Here is a 25,135-nt window from a genome sequence, read left to right as displayed (position 1 = left end):
ACAGAGTCTCGCTTTGTTGCCCAGGCTAGAGTGAGTGCCGTGGCGTCAGCCTAGCTCACAGCAACCTCAAACTCCTGGGCTCGAGTGATCCTTCTGCCTCAGCCTCCCGGGTAGCTGGGACTACAGGCATGCGCCACCATGCCCGGCTAATTTTTTATATATATATCAGTTGGCCAATTAATTTCTTTCTATTTATAGTAGAGACGGGGTCTCGCTCTTGCTCAGGCTGGTTTCAAACTCCTGACCTTGAGCAATCCGCCCGCCTCGGCCTCCCAGAGAGCTAGGATTACAGGCGTGAGCCACAGCGCCCGGCCCATGATCAAAGGATTTTTAAAGAAACTTCACTTTGGTCAGTTTATAGTAAGAATTATGTAAGTGCTTAATGATCCAAATGATTATTACCTACAATTAAAGGTTCAAGAAAAGACACACATTGAAGTCACTTTGAAGTACTTGTTAAGATACAAAACCACAGAGGTAGCATTATCACAACTGTTACCAAAAAATCCCCCAAAAAAGTAGGAGGGAAAAACTCAAAATATTAACACAGGTTGTATTGGGGTTTTTTTGTTTGTTTGTTTTCTTTTTCTGTATATTCCCAATGTTCTATGTGGCAGACCCCTGAGGTACACAAGGATATATAATATTGAGACTATCTATTAATAGAATCTTCATATCATCCAATATTGCATCAAAACATCAACATTGAATGATCTACTCATTCAACAATGCTCAACAGTCACTATCATATTATATTATTTTATTTTATTTTAGAGACAGGGCCTCACTCTGTCACCCAGGCTGGAGTACAGTGGTATGATCATAGCTCACTGTAACCTTGAATTCCTGGGCCCAAGCAAACCTCCTACCTCAGCCTCCTAAGTAACTGGTACTACAGGCCTGTGCCACCATGCCTAATTTTTTAAATTTTTTATAGAGACAGGGGCCTCACTATGTTGCCCACACTGGTCTTGAACTCCTAGCCTCAAGCAATCCTCCCACATCAGCCTCCCAAAGCAACTGGGATTACAGGTGTGAGCCACTGCATGGGCCCATATTGTTTTAGAGCTTAGGTAGGGAGGGGGGAGAAGGGAACAACTTTATTTTACAAAAAAGCTTCATATTCCAAAATCCTTTTACAGATCAATTTTCCTATGTCATTCAAGAAAAAAGAAAAAGAAAAAAGGAGCACATATAAGAATTAATAACATCAATATAAGCCAGAGAATAATTACCTTTCCTGCTCCATTTGTTAATGCCACTACTGATGAGAGGATACAGTCATTAGTTGTTATCAGCTTTTGTGTTGTTGTTGGAAGTTCATGCTCTATTGTAGCTTTTTGACTATAATGTTTGGAAATATCTATAAAAGCAATTAAATGAAAACTCATTGTTATATATATATATATATATATATACAAGTCGCATACAAATAACCAGCTTGTTCACTTCTCATACCTACTTTTACAAACCTTATAAAGTAAATATGACAAAGAATGATCCCAAGTGTCAGGACTGTCACAAATCCACATGGAAAGAATGGAGAAAAGTGAGGATTTCTTAACACCATCTTGGATGTCTTTACTATAACCACTAGACTGTGGGTTTGATTCTTTCTCATCTGAGTATTAGCCCTTATTCTAACATTGGGTAAATGACCTTGACCAGTATTTATCAGTTAAAAACTACTGCTTTGACAGTCTAGCAAACACGAATGAGAAATTATCTTGTACTTATATAGGCAACCCAGGAAGCTGCAACAGAACAGCCAATATAAGAACAATGTCCCAAAATCCTTCTTGAACCTTAGCTAGTTTGCTAATATACACCCTAACTAGCAATGAGATATGTCTGCTCAGCCAAATAAGGATTGGATACTGCAGTGTCTGGCCTCCTGTGTGGCTGCCTCCAGTCCAATAATATTACAATAAAGGCACAGAAGAGACTTAAATTTTAAAAGTTTACGAGAAATTCCTAACTTAAGGTGAGATTGGTCAAATAGTTAACCTAAGCTTTGGAGTTTTCTGGGTCTCTTAGAGATATAATAATTTTGTCCTGGAAACAGGGAAAATGGGAGAATTATAAAAATAATGTTGATTTACAAGGAAGGGTAATTATATTTTTTAAATATAAAGCACATACAATATATTCTCCTTTGAATTTATCAGAATATTTCAGTTAGAAAGCACTAATGATCATTACCAACAAAGCTAAAAGTAAATCACAAAACATGGAAATTAACTTTTATAGCAGGTGTATATGCAGAGAATTCCATTTATTCAGAATCAAGAAATTTAGTTGATTTTAGATGACAGATAATTAAAGGGTCAAATAAGACTATTTGGAAAGAAACGGTATTTGAGATTTAATCTGATCTGATCATGAAATTTTAGGTCAAAATTATTATACTATGTCCTATGAACAAGATTACTTTTACTAAAATTTTAAAACTACGAAATTTTTTAATTAATACATATACTCATATATACATGCACCTTTAATTTAGGATAGTTTTAGATTTATGGAAAAAAGTTTAGATTTATAGAAAAAAAAAGTTACAGTTACACAGCCAGTTTTTCTTATTGTTAACATCTTATATTACTATGGTACAGTTGTCAGAGCAAAGGAACCAACCAATTGGTACATTACTATTTTTTAATTTGTAATTATTTATGGGTACATAATAGGTATATATTTTTATAGAGTACATGTAATGTTTTGATACAGGCATGGTACATTACTATTATGTTCAATATGTTTTTGAAAAGAAATGATTATCCTCTATATATTCATAAGATATCCAAGTATGTAAAAATTCAATTAGAAGGCTGGAAGTTTTTTGTGTATTGAACTTGCTAGCCCCTAAAGCAGACATTTTCTTTCTACACACCACAGACAGTTTTATTTAATATTTTACTGGAAGTATACAACGTTATAATAATACAACTTGGTAGGCAATCTTGGTTGATTGGTAGGTAATTGAAGTACTTACAAAAAGGAACAATACTAAGAACAATGCTATTCTAGTTTGATTATAATCATTCTCTTAATGGAATTGTTTACTCTTTAGTCCAAATATTTTAATTATTTAGGGTGTTCCTCGACATTAAATTTTAACTCCAAAAAATACAAAGGAATCATGTTACCTAGACCCTAAGTTTATTTTTCCTTTTACATTTCCTATGAGTCTACTTGCTTTAGACCTCTCTGCAGCTAAAGATCAAACAATTCTTAACTTAGACTATGACTATTTAAAAGACAAATTCGGCCGGTCGCGGTGGCTCACGCCTGTAATCCTAGCACTCTGGGAGGCCGAGGCGGGCGGATTGCTCGAGGTCAGGAGTTTGAGACCAGCCTGAGCAAGAGCGAGACCCCGTCTCTACTATAAATAGAAAGAAATTAATTGGCCAACTAATATATATAGAAAAAACTAGCCGGGCATGGTGGCGCATGCCTGTAGTCCCAGCTACTTGGGAGGCTGAGGCAGGAGGATCCCTTGAGCCCAGGAGTTTGAGGTTGCTGTGAGCGAGGCTGACACCACGGCACTCACTCTAGCCTGGGCAACAAAGCGAGACTCTGTCTAGATAGATACATAGATTAGATAGATAGATAGATAGATAGATAGATAGATAGATAGATAGATAGATAGATAAATAAATAGATAGATAAATAGATAGATAAATAGATAAATAAATAAATAGATAGATAGATAAATAAATAAATAGATAGATAGATAAATAGATAGATAGATAGATAGATAGATAGATAGATAGATAGATAGATAGATAGATAGATAGATAAAAGACAAATTCATTTCTATTTTAATTCCATGTAGGATACACATTTTGATAAATCCCTCTTTTTACACTGAGACAAGCCTATCAACCAATAGATTGAGCATCCCATATCTGAAATGCTTGGGACCAGAAGTGTTTCGGATTTCGGATTTTTTCAAATTTTGGAATATATGTATTTACATAATGAGATATTGTGGGGATGGGGCTCCAGTTTAAACATGAAATTCATTTATGTTTCACATATACCTTATATATGTAGCCTGAAGGTAATTTTAATATTTTTAATAATTTTGTGCATGAAATAAAGTTTTGACTGTGCCTTGTCACAGGGCACAGGTAGTCAGGTATGGAATTTTCCCCTTGTGGCGTCATGCTAGCAGTCAGAAAGTTTTAGATTTTGAAGCATTTCAGGTTTTGAATTTTTGACTGGGCATGGTCAACATATTTCAGCATAGAAAAAATTTAAAAACAAAAAAGCCTACAGTCACAGAGGTACTTGTGGTTTCCATAGTACGGATCTAGGCTAAGTAATGTTCTGGAATGGAGGACTACAGCTAAGTCTTAGCTCCTCAAATCAAAAGTGGCACAGGAAAAAAAACCACCATCTCTTGGGTTTTCTATAGGCCAAACTAAGTTCTGCAGGATTGGAGATGAATATTGTCAACTGCCACCCCAACTGCCACCCCCTATCTAACATGTGACTTCTGAAACCAGGGCTAGCTCCAGAAGTACGGTGACTTTTAAAATTCCTTATAATTGAAGACAAGGCACAGGAAGGCCCACACTCCAGACTGACTGGTAAAGTGGTGCTTGGTAATGACACTGAGACCAAGAATGAAACCCAGTTTCTCAGCTATATGCCAATCTATAAGAGGGACCCAAATACCCACCTCTTATACATGTTATACAACATAATTTTAAGTTTTTAAAAATTATTTTCTGTGAAATTAGTAACTGGTCACTGACTGTTTAACTAACCACCATAATGAATCATCTAGGGACCTGGGCTACATCTAATAGCTCCACTCTCTCCTCCTCCCCCTCTCCTAACAGTCACTAAAAGAAAAAGAAAGGGGAAAACCCAGAAGCAATGCAAAGCTTTAGCTCAGTCAGGACTAAGAATCACTGGCAAAGAAGCACATGAAATGCATTAAAAGATTTCCCTCTGCCCTATAGAAGACTATATTCTTAGGAGCAGAAAGGCAATTGAAAACTGACCTTCAAGGTTTAAAAACAGACCTTTATTTCTTAAGGCTATGCTGAATAAGATAGGACTTAAAACAGGCATTTAGACACTAAAATGCACAGGATGGTGGAAAGTCAGTGAATTCTTTCTGGGAACTTTAAACCTTGGTTTCCTCAATTCCTTCATGCTTGGCCTCTAACGAGATCAAAGTATTCTGCTAAATGTCTCTGAATAGAATGTCTGGTTTGGTAAAACTCACATACCTGCCTAAAGTCAGTGTAATGTATTTTTGGCTAAAGTACTGTGCACAAGGACTTCTCTTCAGCGCTTTGTTTACCTTCAGAAATGCAGCAGATGGGAAAAGCAGAAGGCGGTGAGCTGTGCACTTCCACATAATCCAACTGCTACTAAGCCTTTATCTGGGGTCTATTACACTTGGCAGTGTTTGCTTAAATCTCATTCCAGCAGATCTGAGAAAGTGGAGTGAAGGTTTTAAGCTTATTTATGTTCTTTTTCAAGGCTTACCTTTCATGACATCATGAAACCCATGCAGAGCAGCACCAACATTTGTTAAGACAGAACTGTAGTTTGTCCGAAGGAGTCCATCTGGCTCTGTACCTAAGAAACCAAAATCACAAACCTAAGCATTTTCCTAAAAAGGGGACAGACCCCATATCTTGGGGGGGGGGGGAGACAAAGAATGAAGACTACTTGTAGTATGTTAGAAATAATGGCTCTTAAAATCTTTCTAGATACATTCAGATATAATGGTGATAAACACAGACACATCTAAATGATTTGCATCTCCCATGTTCACAGACGTCTGTAATGGTTGAGAATCAAAATTAAATTGCTAAATAGGATTAGGTCTTCATAATTCATTCACTTATTTATTTAAGATACAGGGTCTCACTCTGTCACTCAGGCTGGAGTACAGTGGCGCAATCATAGCTTACTATAACCTCAAACTTCTGGGCTCAAGGGATCCTCCAGCCTCAGCCTCCTAACTAGCTGGGCCCACAGGTGTGTACCACCACACCCAGCTAATTGTTTTTTACTTTTTTGTAGAGATGGGATCCAGTTATGTTGCCTCGGCTGGTCTCAGACTCTTGGCCTCAAGTGATCTCTTGTCTCAGCCTCAGTGCTGGGATTACAGGCCTGAGCCACCACGCTTGGCTTTCTTTTTAAAATCAAAGTCTGTAAATTTCTATCTTGTTACCATATAACACATTTCTCATTTGTTTTACTCCCTACTCCTTATTATTTGCTGAACATCACTAAAAACACTCTTATTGAAACATCAGAGAGTTCTACTTCTGCCATGACAGCATGAGGAGCTCTGAGGACCAACTCCCCAGTGAAATTGGTGAAAATTCCAAAAAAAACCCAACCACTTCAAGTCTCTGAAAATAGTTCTAAAGGCATACAGCCAATGAAGAAACATTTACTCAAGAAAATCTTTAAGGACTCAGTAAGAATAGAGAGAATCTGTGGTATGTGAACTGTGAACTAAAATGCTCACCCCCTCCCCACCGGCTGACTGAATGGACCCCCTCATGGCCAAAGGAATATTCAAGGGCAAAGTTGCCAGCCAGGAGGAGGGAGGTCAGACAGGCCTTATCATGCCCCCCTCCCTTCTTGGAGACTTCCTCTGTAACACATTAATAGGCCTAAGGGTATGCAAGACAAACCTGCAGGCCCTCAATTTGCAACAAATGGTGGCTTATCTCTGGTAAACAGTTTATGTTAAAACATTCCAGGTCTTTAGACAAAGCTTCATGTCTTTAGCCAATTACAATCTAAAGAATCTTTAAACCCACCTATAACCTGTAAGCCGCCCCCCCCTTCGAGATGGCCCTCCTTTTTGGGCCAAACCAATGTATGCCTCCCACACATTGATTGATGGCTTTACCCATAACCCTTGTCTCTAAAATGTATAAAAACCAAACTGTAACCCAGCCACAGCGAGTCCACTTGCCCAAGGCCTCTTGGCAGTGCCTCCGGGTCATGGTCCTAAATTTGGCTCAGAATAAATCTCTTTAAAATTATTTTGCAGACTTTGGCTTTTTTTCCGTTGACAGAACCAAGACTCACTCTCCCCCTCCCCCTCCTCACCAGATCAGAGAGACTAAACCCCATTCCCAGTAACAGGTAAAGCCAAGAACACAGGACTCCCTCTCTCCCAACCCCTAGCTGGAGGGCTGGATTTCTCAATTTGCCCCCAGCTACCTGTCTCTGAGACTAAGTTCTGGACAAGAGCAGGCCAAGAGGTGTGGGGGGCAGAGGGATCCCTTCTTTCATCCAGCACCCACTGCCAAGGCTCTACCTTGGGCATGGTGCTGCTGAGAAAACTGGGGCCCTGATAACCTATGCCCCAGCCCATCAAAGGAGTTCCACACTGAAGAAGGCAGACCAAGGAGACCAGAGACTGCTGTCCTTCCCTCCAGCACCAAACACTCAGCTCCTATCAAGAGGGTGTGGCTCACACAGAAGTGCCCCAATGTCCCCACCCCAGCACCAGAACTATGGCTCAGAGATTTACCCCAGGGGATAAGTAAGCCTTAAAACTAGAGCTTTGAATCTCTTCTCAAAGGAATTTATTAATTTGCAACAGATTGTGGATAAATTCAAGCTTAAGGGTACTCTCTAAAAGAAAAACCTGGAGCTGTAGTGAAAGCCCTTAAGAGGAAATTGGTAGATTCCTTAGAGATGTAAATTAAACTCTAGGCTGGCTGGTTTATCAGAGAGAACCAGGGACAGAAAGGGCTACGAGGAGCCCTCCTGGGGTCAGGTCAAACACTGACCTAAAAACTATACCTGTGAGGTATACCCTAGGTCCAAACTATACCTGTAAAGGAGTCCACATATAATCGATTCCATCTGTGGACATGTTATGTTCCAAGGCATTTGGAAAACAAGAAAGCCATCAGCCAGCAATTAGTGGAGTTTAGGGAAAGAGATACTACTATCATCCCAGGGTGACCATGAGCATTCCCAAGGCTGAACTCTCTGAGAAGCAACACCACCATACAAACTTTATGCTCTGAAAACTAAAAATTAGTGTTTAAACAAATTAAAGAAATCTTGAAAAAGAAGAACAAAGTAGGAGGAGTCACACTTTCTAATCTCAAAATTTACTACAAAGCAATAGTCATCAAGACAGTGTGGTGCTGGCATAGGACAGACATATATTTAGATCAAGGAAACAGAATTGAGAGTCCAGAGAAATAAATCTATACATCTATAGTCAACTGATTCTTGACAAGGGTGCCAAGATCATTCAATAGGGAAAGAATAGTCTTTTCAATAAATGGTGCTGGGACAGTTAGATAGCCATATGCAGAAGATGAAGTTGTACTCTTATGTTGCACCATATACAAAATTTAACTAAAAATGAATCAAAGACCTAAATGTAAGAGCTAAAATGATAAAACTCTTAGAAGAAAATATGGAGAAAATATAGAAGGAATAACCTCAGATTTCACAATGTTGTCTTAAATTTGACATCAAAGGCAAGAGCAACTAACGAAAAATAGAAAATTGGACTTCATCAAAATTAAAAACTGTTGTGTTTCAAAGGACACTATTCAAGAAAGTGAAAAGACAACCCAAAAATGGAAGAAAATACTCACACATCCAATAAGGGACTTGTATCTATATTAAGAACTCTGAGAATTTGATAATAAAAAGATAGTCCAATTGAAAAATACACAAAGGGCCAGGTGTGGTGGCTCATGCCTGTAATCCTAGCACTCTGGGAGGCCGAGGCAGGCGGATTGTTTGAGCTCAGAAGTTCGAGACCAGCCTGAGCAAGAGTGAGATGCCATCTCCACTAAAAACAGAAAGAAATTAATTGGCCAACTAAAAATATATATATATATAAAAATTAGCCAGGCACGTGGCACATGCCTGTAGTCCCAGCTACTCGGGAGGCTGAGGCAGAAGGATCGCTTGAGCCAGGAGTTTGAGGTTGCTGTGAGCTAGGCTGATGCCAAGGCACTCTAGCCCGGGGCAACAAGAGTGAGACTCTATCTCAAAAGAAAAAAAGAAAAGAAAAATACAGAAAGGATCTCAATTAAAATTTCTGCAAAGATATACGAATGGCCAATAAGCACATTAAGAGATGTTCAAAATCGCTAGCCATCAGGGAAACGTTAATCAAAACCACAATGAGGGCCGGGTGCAGGGGCTCACGCCTGTAATCCTAGTACTCTGGGAGGCCAAGGCAAGTGGATAGCTCAAGGTCAGGAGTTCGAAACCAGCCAGAGCAAGGGCGAGACCCTGTCTCTAAAGAAATTAATTGGCCAACTAAAAATATATAGAAAAAAAAATTAGCCAGGCATGGTGGCTCATGCCTGTAGTCCCAGCTACTCGGGAGGCTGAGGCAGAAGGATTGCTTGAGCCCAGGAGTTTGAGGTTGCTGTGAGCTATCAGGCTGATGCCATGGCACTCTAGCCTGGGCAACGGAGTGAGACTCTGTCATTAAAAAAAAAAAAAAAAAAAAAAATGAGATACTACTTTATACCCACTAGGATTGCTAAAATAAAAAAGTTAGATAATAGTAAGTATTAGTAAGGATATGGAAAAACTGGAACCCTCATACACTGCTGGTAGGAATGTATTAGGTTGGTGCAAAAGTAATTGTGGTTTTAGCATTGTTGAAATTTGCCATTTGATATTGGAATGCATCCTTAAATAAATGTGGTTATGTTATACATCATTTTAATGCACATTTCTTTGTTTTTTTGCTAATGACAAATTCGAGTGATTTTCTTACTCAAGTTCAAACTGGGTCGTAAAACAGCAGAGACAACTAGTGACATCAAGAACGCATTTGGCCCAGGAACTGCTAATGAACGAATGTACAGTACAATGGTGGTCAAGAAGTTTTGCAAAGGAGACGACAGCCTTAAAGATGAGGAACATAGTGGCCAGCCACCAGAAATTGACAACGAGCAATTGAGAGCAATCATCGAAGCTGACTCTCTTAAAATTACATGAAAAGTTGCTGAAGAACTCAAACGTCGACCATTCTAGGGTTGTTTGGCACTTGAAGCAAATTGGAAAGGTGAAAAAGCTTGAAAAGTGGGTGCCCTCATGAGCCGACCAAAAATCAAAAAAAATCATCATTTTGAAGTGGCATCTTCTCTTCTTGTATGCAACGACGACAAACCATTTCTCCATCGGATTGTGGCATGTGACGAAAAGTGGATTTTATACAACAGGTGATGACCAACTCAGTGGCTGGACCGAGAAGAAGCTCCAAAGCCAAACTTCCACCACAAAAAGTCATGGTCACTATTTGGTGTCTGCTGCCGGTCTGATCCACTACAGCTTTCTGAATCCCAGTACAGCCATTACACCTGAGAAGTATGCTCAGCAAATCAATGAGATGCACCAAAATCTACAACACCGGCAGCCGGCATTCGTCAATGGAAAGGGCCCATTTCTTCTGTACAACAACGTCAGACTGCACGTCACACAACCAACACTTCCAAAGTTGAAGGAATCGGGCTATGAAGTTTTGCCTCATCTGCCATATTCACCTGACCTCTCGCCAACCCACTCCCACTTCTTCAAGCATCTCGATTACTTTTTGCAGGGAAAAAGCTTCTACAACCAGCAGGATGCAGAAAACGCTTTCCAAGAGTTCACGGAATCGGGAAGCACGGATTTTTATGCTACAGGAATAAACAAATTTATTTATTTTTGGCAAAAATGTGTTGACTGAAATGGTTCCTATTTTGATTAATGAAGATGCATCTGAGCCTAGTTATAATGATTTAAAATTCAGCCCGAAACTGCAATTACTTTTGCACCAACCAAATAAATGCAACAGCACTTTGGAAGACAGTCTGGCAATTCTTCAAACAGTTAAGCATAGAGTTACCACATGACCCAGAACTTCTATTCCTAGGTACACCGAAAAGCAATGAAAAGATATGTCCACACAAAAACTGGTACACTCTTGTCTATGGCATCATTATTCATAACAGCCAAAATGTGGAAAGAACCCAAATGTCCATTACCTAATGAATGGATAAATAAAATGTAGTACATCCATAAAACAGAGTATTATTCTGCAATAAAAAGTAATGAAATACTAATACATACTATAACATGTATGAATCTTAAATACATTATGCTAAGTGAAAGAAAGCAGTCAGAAAGTGCCACATATTATGTGACTCTATTTCTATGAAATGTCCAGAGTAGGCAAATAAATACAAAGTAGATTAGTAGTTGCTTAAGGAACAGGGAAAAGAGGAATGGGGAAATATGAGGCGATAAGAACATGGGATTTTTTCTTAAAGTGATTAAAATGTTCTAAAATTGTAATGATGGTGCACATATCTGTGAATACACTAAAAACCACTAAATTATACATTTTAAATTGGTTAAGTTGTATGGTATGTACATTATATCACAATAAAGCTGTCTTAAAAAACAAAAAAAAATCACAGTACCAGGAAAACCACGGCATTATTTAAAATGTCATTTACACTAAGGTCCACTCAGTTACTTGAAAGTACTTTTTTCAATTTAGGCCAAAGGGAAACAAATGGCATTTTTACTACTAAGGTTCCCTTATGCTACTTGTTGGAAAGTTGCTACAAATTCTTATGATTTGTCCCTCTTCATTTAAAAAAAAGGAAAGAGAGAAAGGGAATTAAAAAGGCTGGAGGATTTAAATTTGAGTTTTTCTGACTCAAGATCCTGTGCTCCTCTCCCTCTAAGCTAAATGATCTCCCTATTCCTGTTTCTTGTACTCTTAAGTCCTTCAAGTTGAACCATGAATAACGGACTTACTTGGCAAGGCGAGAAGAGCAACATAAGTCTGCAGCTTCTCAAACACAGCTGTCATCTTTTTCATGTCCTGGGACAGCTCTAGATTCCTGGCTCTTAACGCGGATGTGCAAAGAGAAGATTCACATTCTTCTTCTAAACTAGGAATGGGCATATTTTTAAGAAGTGAGCATCCTGAATGATTTTCAATTAGCTATTAGAAACCATTTAAATTCTCAAACAACAATATCCAAAGAGAGACATGCAGAAAAAGGAATTTGATCTCATTTATATGGCTCCATTTTGTACATCAATGAAACACACGCTGCTTGCATTAAATGTCAATGAAGTACCAGAGACTGAATGAAAAAAAAGCAGCACAAAAATATTAAAATATTTTTAATATTTTAAAGATTAAAAATCCTTAATATTTATAAGAAAAAATATTTCATGGACTGAATTCCTTAAGAAAATTAATTACACAGCAACTGGTATTACTGCCACTGAGACTAACAGAGAGAATCACTAAAAAACCTTTTTGAGTATATGTACTTTTTCAAATGCCAAACAGATTGGGGAAAAATAATCTAGAGGCTCAAATTTCAAAGTAAATGTTTAACATTCATAAAATACATTTTATCATTTTCAAGTTTAACTAGCTACATGGGAAAGCTTAATTATAAGGTTAAAAAAATGTAGACTCAACAGTGTTAATGAAAAAATGTGGAGGTAATCAAGCAAAAAGAAGCTTTTTACACAAAGCCAGAAAAGTTAGCATGGAATCTTAATTATATCCATTCTCTCTCCCTTGCCGCTTCTCTTCTACTTTATTTACAGCAGACAGCTTCATTCCATTCTAAGTCCATTTACTACTAAACAGCAGGTCATTTTGTCAATTAAAGCGGTATTTCAACCAATGCCACACAAATTGCCTAAAAACATGAATAACTCATGAGGCAGAGCTGCAACCATATTAACTAGAACATTCCAAAAACAGAAATCTCAGCTCAAGAAAGGATTTATGCAGTGTTTTTAAAACTGTAATTATGAAAAAAAATGAAGATAAAATAAAAATGAATACATTTTTCTAATAGTAAATACTTTTGTAATGGTTTTTAAACAGATTCTTCCTAAACATAAGCTAAATCAATAAGGTATATTCAATTTTAATGTTAAACTTCTAGAGTCAATTTTCAAAAAAGAAAAACTTTCATTATACTTAACTATAACATATAAAAATCTAAATGAAACTATAATTCATAATTATTAGTGTAGATCATAATTCCCAGATTCCTAAAATCCTAATAACACATGAACAAATCATAGAATTTGGTTACTGAAATAGCCGGTTAGGTTAGAATTAGGAAATAGGATGTCTCTTAACACATATTAATTTTAATAATGAAATTTTATATTTTTGAAAAGCTAACACTAGTTTTACAAGGACTTATGAACTATGATTACATATTTTCAATATCTGCAAGTGATTAACCTACATATTTTCTAAACCTTATTTTATAATATACTATAATAAATATATCCTTATTTTCCTTATGTTCCAGATATATTATTCTTTGATTTTTTTTTTAAAGACTAAATCTTAGAATGAAAAGATTTAGATAAAATAGGAGTCTTGGTAGTTTTAGACCAAATGCAAACTTACAAGCAACATTATCAAATTTCAAGTAATATATATTGTTTTTTCTGCCTTTCCAGAAATATTTCAGGTAGAAAGATGAAAGATTACTAAATGATATATCCTATCAGAGCTAGAGTAGTTAATGTTTTTTGTTTATAACTTAAATAAGTCACTGATAATAAATACAAGAATACACCTTTTCAAAGAAAGTTAGGGATTATAAATCCAAAGGTAAAGTTCACTCTTATAACTCCCATCTAGATGTTTACTTACCACAAAGAGAAAATAGTAACCATAGTGCAGAACTACTAAAAAACTGTAGCTGACAGACTACAATTCCATTTTCTTACATGTTAAGTTTTTATGCTGTTCAACTATGCTTTTCCTCTTCACAAAAGTCCAAATCAGCTGATTACAAGAAGCACATATTATGATTTCATTAACTCCAGAGCAGATCAAGTTACATCCTTAATTCCCCAAGCTCCCTGACCTCCAGGGGTAAGTACCTTTTTAACTGATAAGGAAGAATCTTCCTAAGAAAACATATGTAGGAGGTTAAATGCTCTGAAAAAGTTTTCAATTTCACAGTTGTCTCCTAGAAAAGAAAAATAATTTCAAAGTTTAAAAGTGCTATTGAGCAAAGAGGAATTCCCAGTTTCTAGAAGTATTAATAAAACAAGGAAGAAAATTACCAGGACAGTCACAGTATCCTCAGTGATACTTTCAAATAAATGAAGCATTCCTTCCTCAAGAGGGCGGACATAGGACGCATTTTCATGAAGGTACTGTGAGAACTAAATAGGGGAAGGAACTGTGAATTAAATCACTGGAAAACAACAAATGACACATTTCTAAATGAACCAACTGACTTATAAACCTAAATTCTTTTGGAAACTTTTCCTGGAAATTTGGCTTTTACACAGATGCTCCCCTCTAATAGTCCCAGATAATATCCCCAAGTCCCCATACCATTCCAAGTTGAGGAACCAGAAGAGGGGTGACACAATTAACAAACAGGATCAGAGGAAATGGGGAGGGATACTGCATTACAACCTAGCACCAACAGGCCAGCTTCCCTGAGCACCTGCTTCTCCATAGGGGTCCCATTCTAAAAAAAAAAAAAATTTTTTTTAAGATTTAAAAATCAAAACTGTACTAGCACTCTGGGAGGCCAAGGCGGGCAAATTGCTCGAGGTCAGGAGTTCCAAACCAGCCTGGGCGAGACCCTGTCTCTACTAAAAATAGAAAGAAATTAATTGACCAACTAAAAATATACATACAAAAAATTAGCAGGGCATGGTGGTGCATGCCTGTAGTCCCAGCTACTCGGGAGGCTGAGGCAGTAGGATCACTTGAGCCCAGGAGATTGAGGTTGCTGTGAGCTAGGCTGATGCCACAGCACTCACTCTAGCCTGGGCACAAAGTGAGACTCTGTCTCAAAAAAAAAAAAAAAAAACTGTATGACACAGATATTTGTGTTACATACCTTATTTTCAAAAAACAAGCCTATTCATGACAACTTCTTATTTTACTGTATACAATATTCAGGGTTGACGAATTTGAGGAATGTATTTATCATCAAATGAGGATACAAAAACTTTTATAATTGTCACTGATACCTTAGTATTTACAAAGGACTAATATGGTATAAAGAATAGAACCAGAAAAAAGTCCTATAGGCATTTAGATAATTTAGAGGCAAAAAACATAATTTCACTTATGAGATATTTCAATTATTTAAGTATTTTATAATAGCTCAAATTTTGATTTCTCAAACGTATAAGATCTCATTTTGCAGAAATGTGATTCAACTGATTCCACTGCAAACTACACAGATACATGGCCCTGGGAAACTCAATCTCTTTGGGCTTTAATCTTTACAGCTATAAAATAAGGTGAACTTCAATCTTACAGGTCTAAAGGTCTACTTTATGATTCCACAAACAAGTTTAAACACTCTGGTCATCTTTTAACAAATGGTTCCTGAATCTCCTTTAATATAATAGGCTTATTAGAAAAACCAGAAAGGGCCTTTCATAGGCCAAAGCACCAAAGGTAAAATATTGAAAAATACATGAACTTCAAAGTAATGAAGTGTTTCAGATAAATTAAGATTAAGATATTTGATTCTCACTATGTGGGTATAATATGACAACAAGCTAAAATAAAATTCCAATAATGGACAAAGAACTAGTATTGGGTAGAAAATATTTTTTGATATCATAGGAAGTATTAAAAAAAAGCATAACTACATTACAGTACTGTTTTTCCTATCCAGGACTTCTGAAAGCTTTTTGCCAGGGATATTAAAGAATATTTCAAAGTCCCAAAATTTAACTTCTATATACTTCAATAGATTTGTGGAGTAAGACCAAAATTGATGAAAATCAAGCACCTACTGAGGGCTTCCTATAAGTAAGGCATAACGGTGACAATGATAAGAGCTAAGCTTTACTGGGTGGTTACTATGTGCCAGGCACATTCTCAGTGCCATATATGTATTATCTTATTTAAATCTCACCCATGCATACCTGTGAGGTAGGTATTCTATCCCCCACTTTAAAGACAAGTAAACTGAAGCACAGAGAGATTAAGTAAATTTCCCAAGGGGCTATAACTAGAAAGTGGCAGGCCTGGACTGAGACCCCAGAATTCTGAGTCCAGAGTCCAAGTTTTTTCTACACCAATAGGCATATAGGAGACCCATGGACATAAACACTTATTCAAACCCTGGAAACACTGCATGATGCACAAAAACAAGTGGGGAAAAAGAATCTGGTTAAGTAGGAAGAGTGGCATGATTCATTTCAGACTGCCGTATCATGAGGCACCAGGAGCACATTTCCCTCAATGTCCCCCCTGTGTCAGCCAGCTTCCAAGATGGCCCCAGGGATCCCCACCTCCCAGTATTCTTGGCTTTGTGTACTACCCTCTTACATTGTCTCAGGGTTGGTCTGTGTGATCAATACAATATGGCAGAAGTGATGGTAAGTGACTACCTGGGCTATGTCATAAAAGGCATTGTGGCTTCCACCTTGCTCTCTTTTGGATCACTTGCTCTGGGGGAAGTTAGCTGCCATATCACGAGGACACTTAACATTATGGAGAAGTGCAGGCAATGAGAAACTGAGGTGTCTAGCCAACGCCCAGCAGTAACTCACCAGAACGTGAGTGAGCCACACAGGAGGCAAATCCCCAGCCCCAGCCACATCGCGGCTGAAACCCTGTAAGGGACTATGAGCCAGAAACCCACAGCAAATTACCTCCTGAATTCTCAACCCACAAAAACTATATGAGATAAATGTTTGTTGTTTTAAACTACTAGGTTTTAAAGTAACTTATTATATAGCACTACATAATTAATGCACTCACTAACATTTATTTTATCCTTTTCAGTTAAATGAAAATTTTCAGGCTACCTTCAATCATTTTTTAGAATTAGCTAGGGAGAAAAAAGGAAAGAGAGCAGCAAACTCTAATAGGCCCCCCAAAATAGCACACGGATTAAAGAAAGTGACATTTAAACCCTGTTTAAACCTCATGAACCCTGAAAATGCCCTCCAACCTCAACTAGAGAGGCAGTCTGACTCCCATTCCACAACCCAGCAGGAAGGGAAAAGGTCAACTACACCACATAGGTTGTTTCACTTTTAGACATGCCCAGTGATGAAAGTTACATAGTGAGTACAAACATGAAGACCGAAAAATGCCAGCAAATTAACTTTTCCAACAATAAAATGGCACTTTTCATTATGTCACCCCCGGATCAAAAAGCTACGAAGCCCTCAATTCTATAAACAAAATGAAGGTCCATGCCTTAGTTTGCCTTAGGGACCTTTCAGAACCTGGAGCCATATTTTCTCTTTTCAACCTTACTTCCCATTCCTCTCCTTCCAGGACTTCATACTCCAGCCAAGACAGTTTGTTCATTACTCTTTCCCCATCTCTATCCCCATCCCCCATGCCCCTATGCTTTCCTGCTCCATAATTTTACTTATGACTTTCCCTCTTCTGGGGGGAAAAAATCATCCCAATTCTTTCCTCTTATTCAAATCTTGCTCATTCTTCAAGGCCCATTCAAATCCCTGAAGAATCTTCCTCCCTGGTGATCTCAAACCACTTATCGGCCATATCTCTCATTCACTCTGAGGTCTTTTAAAAGCTCCTTAGTGTTTAATTTCTTTAAAATCTCCATTTTTGCCATATTTTATAGAGGTTAAAAACTACTTTTAGTGTTTTTCCATATCCTCCACAGTACTTGGCTGATGCACAGAAGTGGTCTGAAAATAAATAACGTCTGCCTCTTTGTTCAGGATAAACAAAATCTATTCTGAGTTAAATTTACCTTCTGATTCAATGGAGATATAGTGTCTATGGCAGAATCAACAGGAAAAATCTGAATCCTCTGTTCTGTGTAGGTGTGAAAGTTCAGAAGAGCTGTCACAAGATCTTGGACAAAAGCCAGGGCCTGCCCAGCAATATCCCTCATCTTCAGCTTTAAAATGAAAAAGTGCACAGTTAAAGTTAACCATCAATTATCAATCTACTTTATTAAGTCTGCTTCTGGAGAAAACATTTCAATTCTAGTAGGAATTCTTAAATTCATTTGGTCTCACTTGAATTTCAATATTCCTATCCAAGTAAATTAGAAAGCCACCAATTTGGGCAAATATACCTCCTCCACTTAACCTAGACCACTTAAGTGCAAAGTCTACCAATCTACAAGTATGGCTGAAAAATTAATGCCCCCCATAATTGAGTTCCAATGTTATGAGATAAGATACAGCAAAAATCTGTATTACTCATGAATTCAATAAAAAGTAAGTCACACACTTTGAAGAAATGTATGAGAAAGTAAAGCAAAAGTTAAATGAATGCAATGATTTAGTGCACTAAACAGAGGCCAAATAACTAATCCTTGTTTCTGGAAAGCCTGTCATACACATGGCTAAAAATAAAACATGTACTTCATCCTTTACCTGGTGTCTCCTATTGTGGAGTGGAACGTTCAGAGCGTTATATTGACTATATTCTACAAAACAAAAATAATGTGCATTAAGTCTCACTTTAATTTACAGAAAAACAGCTTAACTGCAAAATAAAGAATGCTCTACAGCAAAAGCAGCTTTACATAAGAATTTAAAATGATCAACACCACAATCGCAGTATAGGAGGCTAATGGAATTGACATAGAACCAGTGCTTTCTCAAGATAAAGTAATACTTCTAGTTTTTTTTTAACTTCAGGATTAAAAAAAACAAATCCTGCATTTCTATTTCTAAAAATCTCTTAGAATACTTCTTTGGGGACTATCAAGATTACTTAGAAAGGCTCATGGTGTTCTTGCTGTGTTCAGTCTTTTCTCCCTCTTAAAATAACCCTGCACACGGCTGCCACACTGATCATCCAAAAATACCACTGTTTTCACGACACGACGATATTCCAAAATCTATTACTATCTGCCACTGCTGATACTAATGACTCAATCCTAACTCTCCTGGGATGGTTCCAATATCTTTCTCACAGGGCTCCTTTATACATGAGTCTGTCATCAACCTCTGACAGCCTCCACACACCTGACCTCACATGTCCTCAACCTAAAGATCTGCATCGCTGCTCATCTCTACTCAGTACTTCAGCCACTCAAACTTGCCCTCCTCTGCCTGTGTCCTCAGTCAGAATGACTCCAGTGCCAAAAATCTGATTCTGAAAGTTCCTGTGCCATTCTCATCCAGTTCTCTGTCCCATTTGCTACTAAATCACTACGTATTCCCAGCTCAATCTCCTATCCATCAACACCTCTCTATTCTCCTATCAGCACTCTTTATTTCAGCCTTGATTATTTTGCTTCTAGGCCTGGACCATTATTTCCATAATGCTTTTGCTAACACAAAACCAGAGCAGAGTCCACTACAAGACAGTCTTCCTAACTTCGGGGGGCTCCAACTCTACTCAGCAATCCATAATTTCACTGCCATGTCCCTATCATACCTCTCATGACACCTATTCCAAACCTGTTCCACTTCAAGCCCCTAATATCATTGTTCCTCTCCTCCCTTGCCCCGATGGATAGGATGGGCTCCCCATTAATATGCCAAGATGAACAGAGCCAAAGTGAAAGGGTTCTTATGCTCCCCACCCTCCATCTCAGCGTACATGGCTCACAGACCCTCATACAGGGCCCTTAGCAACAGCTGCTTCTGATTGGCTCAGGGACCTAGTCCATCAATCATTCCCTCTTCCTGTCTTTAGTATCACCTCATTACCAAAAAAGCATTTGTTGCAGCTCATTTGACTCTATCTCCACAGTGAGTTCTTTTCCTTTACTTATAAAATACTTAATTCTCTGCCCTCACCCCATCCCCGCACACACAGCCTTTTCTTTTACTTTGCTAGCCTGTCGGGCTCTCATCCTTTTCCATTTCCTTCATTCTACACTGCTTTAAAATCAGCATTGTTCTGCCTGTTTCCTCGGCACCTATTCACTTCTAATCTGTGTGCTAGGAATCTGGTGTCCACCTAAACCCTGCATGGAAGTGCTCCTCTCAAATGGTAACCGTTCTCTTGAAGTCACAAAATCTAGCCACCAAACCCAGTTGATTACCACCATCATCTTCTAACCTCTCCACAGCAATGCGCAGCTGACCTGCAACCACCAAGTTGAAACTCTCCTTCCTCTACCTTCTATCTCACCCCGTTGCCACAGCCCTCCTCTCCTGATCTCTAAATGAGGGAGAGAACTCACCAAAGACCCTGCATGGACCTCATGGCACTATGCACCCCCGACTCCAACATGGGAGTTCATCCAGCCCAAGAGGGTCAGCACCAGTTTCTCTGCCAAGGTCTAGTCTTTTATTTATGAATGCACACACCAATAGGTAAACAGATACACATCCATCTGCCTGTCAGAAGAACACTAAACAACAACAAAGTTAACCTCATCACCTTTCCCATAAACCTGCTCCCCTCTACCTCTTTTATTTCCTGTTTCCCCCTCACTGCCTCCTTCCTCTTCCATGCCTCCTTCAAAGGAACATGCTGTTCCTTCTCCCTCCACAAGATCTTCTGTATCTCTCTGACAGCATAGGCTAAGCCTTCATAACAGGACACCAGGACCATCAAAACAATAGCCTTAGCCTTCCTCCTCCCACTCTAGGGTAATCTATCTCATCATGATGTTCCCTGGCTCAAAAACCTCTCCAACAACCCCACTGCCTTGTGAATAAGGGTCCCAGTCCCTTAGCCCAGAACTCTAGGGTCCAGTCCCATCCTCCCTTTCAGAACTTACCTGTCATTGCCCTTCTCTTCCCACCTGCTCGCCCTAGTCTCCTGTCATACTGGATTATGGTTGTGATGGCACCTTTCGCCCTATATATCACACTTTGTGCAATTCCCTGGCTGTTTCCCTTCATCTCTGCCCAATAAAACCTACGAATGCAGCCAGGCTCAGCTCAAAGCATACTTCCCCCAAACAATGCCAAGCAGCGGTAATATCTCCTTCCTCTGAAACTCCAAGAGGGTCTTCACGACACAATCTAATTTATATTCTAGTCAATTCTACATCTATCTTTGCCCAACTAGACTATAAACTTCTTGAAGGTAGAGATTTTTGTCTTATAAATTTTTGCAGTCCTTATGCTATCCACCCATCTAGGCACTCAGCAAATGATCTCCAAATATTTTAAGACTAAAAGTAGTAACCTACTTGTGACATGATAAGGACCTAAAACACAGTGACAGCTAGTGCTAGAAAAAGGATAAATCCCAGATTCAGAAGAAAATTATTAGAACCTAATGAATAACTGCTACAAATATTAAAGGTAAAATGTAATGCCAAAGTTTCAAACCCAGTGAATTAAAGTATGTCAGCGCTATTTATACTAATGTAGAATCTAGAAACAGGTGTTTTCAAAGGGGACTTTACGTTTTTGATATCATGATAATGCAGGCTGATTTTAGTGCTACATCAAACTGCTATCTTTCTTTGATTTCTTTCTTTTCCTCTTTTTTTAGGTCTTTCCTAAGAAAAATTTAGGGGAAGTAAAATAATTAATTTCAACCATGTGATTGCAGAAAAAGGAAATGTGTATTAATTTGAATATAGGTTTCAAAATTCAAACAAATATTTTATTTGCTTTCAAGGTTTTGACTTAATTCTCATCTAAAAATTATAAATTTGGTACCTATTACACATGTAAGGCAATAATTTTTAAGTTCATTTTTGTTGCTCTTGGGAGTGTAAATTACCAGACCATTCCCAGAAGAGGAAGGAATAGGAAACAGGGCTTAACTCATCAGCTTCCTAACTCTAACTGGGGGTTGACCAAGAGGCAGGAGATACCAGGCTGAGATATCAGTTTGAGAAGATCTACCTTCTACCACCAATCTCAGCTCCATGAACAACAACTTTTCTTTTCTTTCTTTTTTTTTTTACCTTCTTGAATTAAACAACTTTTCTTGTACAAATATTCAACTCCTTCATGTGCAGATTGGTTTTACTTTGGGATATGCCAAATACATGCAATCAAAAAATGTGTGGATTTTGGCTTCTTCTAGAAAGACTGGATTTGGAGTAGTTATATGACAATTTAAAATCTTCCTATGAAATATGAGGACCAAAGCTGAACAAAAGAACAAAAACAAAGCAACCCTCTATTGGACCAATTATATTTACTGCCAAATAGATTACAAATTATTTTAATTAGTCAGCTACCAGAGAGAGAGGTTCAAAGTTGCAAATAATGGAAAACAGTACATAATACCTACTTGTATCATTGAAAGGTACTTTTTCATTGATGACTGATAAGGATTCCTCTAATCTACCTGACAAATCTTCATGAAGATTCTTTAACTGTAATTGACTGGAAGAAAAAAATACAAAGCCACATTATCACCAATCATAGAGTGAATCCTCATTTGCTTGTTAGCTTAACAGTTGGTATAAGGATTTCAGAAAATTGTGCCTGACATCTGGGATATCCTAATGGAAAGTTGTTAAAAGATGAAAATAAGAAAAACATCAACCCTGGATTCTAAAGTCCCTGAGACTTCTGTAGAATGATATGTAAGTTTGGAAGAATTTATCACAGTGCCAGGATAGTATACAAACTTAAGTTTATTTCCTCAAGCTCAAAGTAATCTTAGAGCCACTTCAAAATCATAATTTTTTCTCATTACAGCACATAAATGTTTATTCAAGTATCACTGTGAAGTTTTTTTTAAGTACATATTATATCAGATTTTTTTCTTTGAGCTCAAAACTGACAATTTCTGTTTTTGATTTGACTATGAACACAGGTACACATCTAATCATGCATGTAATTCTACCAATGCAACTAAACTGAAGTGAGAAATCCACTTGATCAATCCTATTGGAGTATGCCTTTACCATGCATTACTAAATAATATTTTAAGATTTACATATATCCAAATTAAATCATATAACCTCTATTTTATCCAACCTCTATTAAAAGCTTGGCACAGTGATAACTGGTCAGGTTTCCTGTCTGGGATTATCAGAGGGCCCCTCTGTTTAGAGGAGTTTGAAAAAGAAAGTACTCAGTCCTCAGTATAGGAGCCCTAGAACACTATCTGCCATGGCCCAAAACACCTGCAGGCTGAGGACTAATGAACAAGCCACTCTATCAAGAATTTTCAAAGCCCCAGAGATCCCAGAACTGAAAAGGACCCTGGAAATTACATACTCCCTACTCCCATCTCCTCATTTTAAATGTGAGACAGTTAAGACAGAGGAGTTGCTAAAACCAAAACTCAAGTCTTCTGAGTCTTACTTCAAGAGCTGCCTTGGAATTCAAGTTTCCACATACCATTCTTCTGTTCGAAGTCGACATTCCTTGGCCTCCTTTTCTAGAGTCTGAGATTTTACCTGCATTTTAGAAGAAAGAGAAAAGCAGATGGCTCAGGCTACATATGTGAGCACACTTAGGAGACGCTGCAGGCAACAGTCTCAACTAGAATGACTAACTCTATGTTCTATAAAGTGCAGAGATGATTTACAAAAGCCTTAACTATTTCTTAAAGTGCTCTCACAAACAGGGGGGCTTACTTCTAGTTTAGCCTTGTCATTCTGTAGTTTCTCAATGGTTTCCATGTACTTCCGGGTCAGGCCGTCAACCACAGCTTGGTGCTGGGCTGCTTCTGTCTCCAGAGCAGCCAGCCGACTCCTCAGCTCTGCTTCCACATGCTTGTGCTGTTCATTAGCTTCAAAAAACTGCAAAGAAAAGACCATTTTCTCTTCTCACAATATCCTAATATACATAAATGAGAAAAAAAACAGCAGTGACTATCCACTGAGAAACTCTCATATGGTTCCACATGCTCACCGCACTAAACTTGCACAGGCATTATCTCCTTCAATCCTCATGATAATCGGAGCTAGTACTATGGTCATCCCTCTTTACAGATATGGAAACTGAAGCTTAAAAGGGTTACATAACTTGCCTAACATCTCATAGTTAAAATACAGTGGAAATGGGATTTAACAAAGGAAACCTACTCCAAAGCCTGCACCTTTTTCCTCTCAGTCTCCTGGATTTCTATTTCAAACAATTTATGGTACAAATACAATTCAACTGATCACGGTATAACTTTCTACTAGGCTACCTTCCAAAATGAAATAATCAAAATTAAAATAGGTGGTATTCCTAAAACAGGTAAAGCTCTTTCCCTTAATGAGAGTCCAATATCAATTAAGAATTACAAATACTTAGACGCAAAATATACGGAGGTCAAAAGTTCATTTTTTAAAAGTTCTCAGGCCGGGCGCTGTGGCTCACGCCTGTAATCCTAGCTCTTGGGAGGCCGAGGCGGGCGGATTGCTCAAGGTCAGGAGTTCAAAACCAGCCTGAGCAAGAGCGAGACCCCGTCTCTACTACAAATAGAAAGAAATTAATTGGCCAACTGATATATATATTAAAAAAAAAATTAGCCGGGCATGGTGGCGCATGCCTGTAGTCCCAGCTACTCGGGAGGCTGAGGCAGAAGGATCACTCGAGCCCAGGAGTTTGAGGTTGCTGTGAGCTAGGCTGACGCCACGGCACTCACTCTAGCCTGGGCAACAAAGCGAGACTCTGTCTCAAAAAAAAAAAAAAAAAAAGTTCTCAAAGAATGAGAATTAGTAGATTTATTTTTCACCATTTGACCAAAAAAAAAAAAAAAAAATCAGGAGGTATAGTTGGATACACACTACATTACAACTATGCTCAATGGTTTGGAAGCAGACATTGACTTTTCAACATTCCATAAATGCCATGAGTGAGGCCCTGTCCTGGTGCTAAGCTTACAACATATGTGGTCCACATCCTCACAGACCTTACAGTCTAACCTCGGTACAGAAGAAAACTAATAAAACATCAGTGAATTAAAAAGCAAAGACTACTTGTTGATAAGTCCCCATTTAAATGACCATCCAATCACTTCTGGATAAAAATGAATAGTACCCAGTACAATTCTGTATTGTTGAGTTATAAAGCTAATCTGCTGTACTCCAAACAAATGCATACAGCACTTAAAAGCACACATCCACACAAAGATATGTGTGAGAATTAAGAAAAGAATAAATGACACTGACATATATACTTAAAGACCATAGGAGACATTAAAACAGTCACACAGACACAAAACACTTTATGGGCCTTGGCTTTTCCACACTCTAGTTCATACAACCCATTTTTTATATTAATATGGAAAAACAGAAAGATTTCCTCA

General features: G+C 38.0%; 1 protein-coding gene across 2 annotated transcripts in view; it reads right to left on the bottom strand.

The window, feature by feature from the left end:
* The window catches only part of PPP1R21 (protein phosphatase 1 regulatory subunit 21), a 59,673-nt gene that overhangs the window by 16,811 nt on the left and 17,727 nt on the right, over nt 1-25,135 (bottom strand). For both annotated transcript variants that reach the window (XM_012755450.2, XM_012755468.2), the window contains exons 5-14: nt 23,475-23,639; nt 23,236-23,294; nt 22,175-22,269; nt 18,388-18,440; nt 17,754-17,903; nt 14,101-14,202; nt 13,915-14,003; nt 11,794-11,930; nt 5,509-5,601; nt 1,236-1,363 (exon numbers count right to left, since the gene is read on the bottom strand). In XM_012755450.2, coding sequence (XP_012610904.2) covers nt 1,236-1,363; nt 5,509-5,601; nt 11,794-11,930; nt 13,915-14,003; nt 14,101-14,202; nt 17,754-17,903; nt 18,388-18,440; nt 22,175-22,269; nt 23,236-23,294; nt 23,475-23,639 — 1,071 coding nt within the window. The remainder of the gene's footprint in view (nt 1-1,235; nt 1,364-5,508; nt 5,602-11,793; nt 11,931-13,914; nt 14,004-14,100; nt 14,203-17,753; nt 17,904-18,387; nt 18,441-22,174; nt 22,270-23,235; nt 23,295-23,474; nt 23,640-25,135) is intronic.

Source organism: Microcebus murinus, chromosome 3 (genome assembly GCF_040939455.1).
Source record: "Microcebus murinus isolate Inina chromosome 3, M.murinus_Inina_mat1.0, whole genome shotgun sequence".
NCBI classification, from domain to species: domain Eukaryota; kingdom Metazoa; phylum Chordata; class Mammalia; order Primates; family Cheirogaleidae; genus Microcebus; species Microcebus murinus.
The sequence above is the reverse complement of the archived record's forward strand: the minus strand, read 5'-3'. Positions and strand labels throughout refer to the sequence as shown.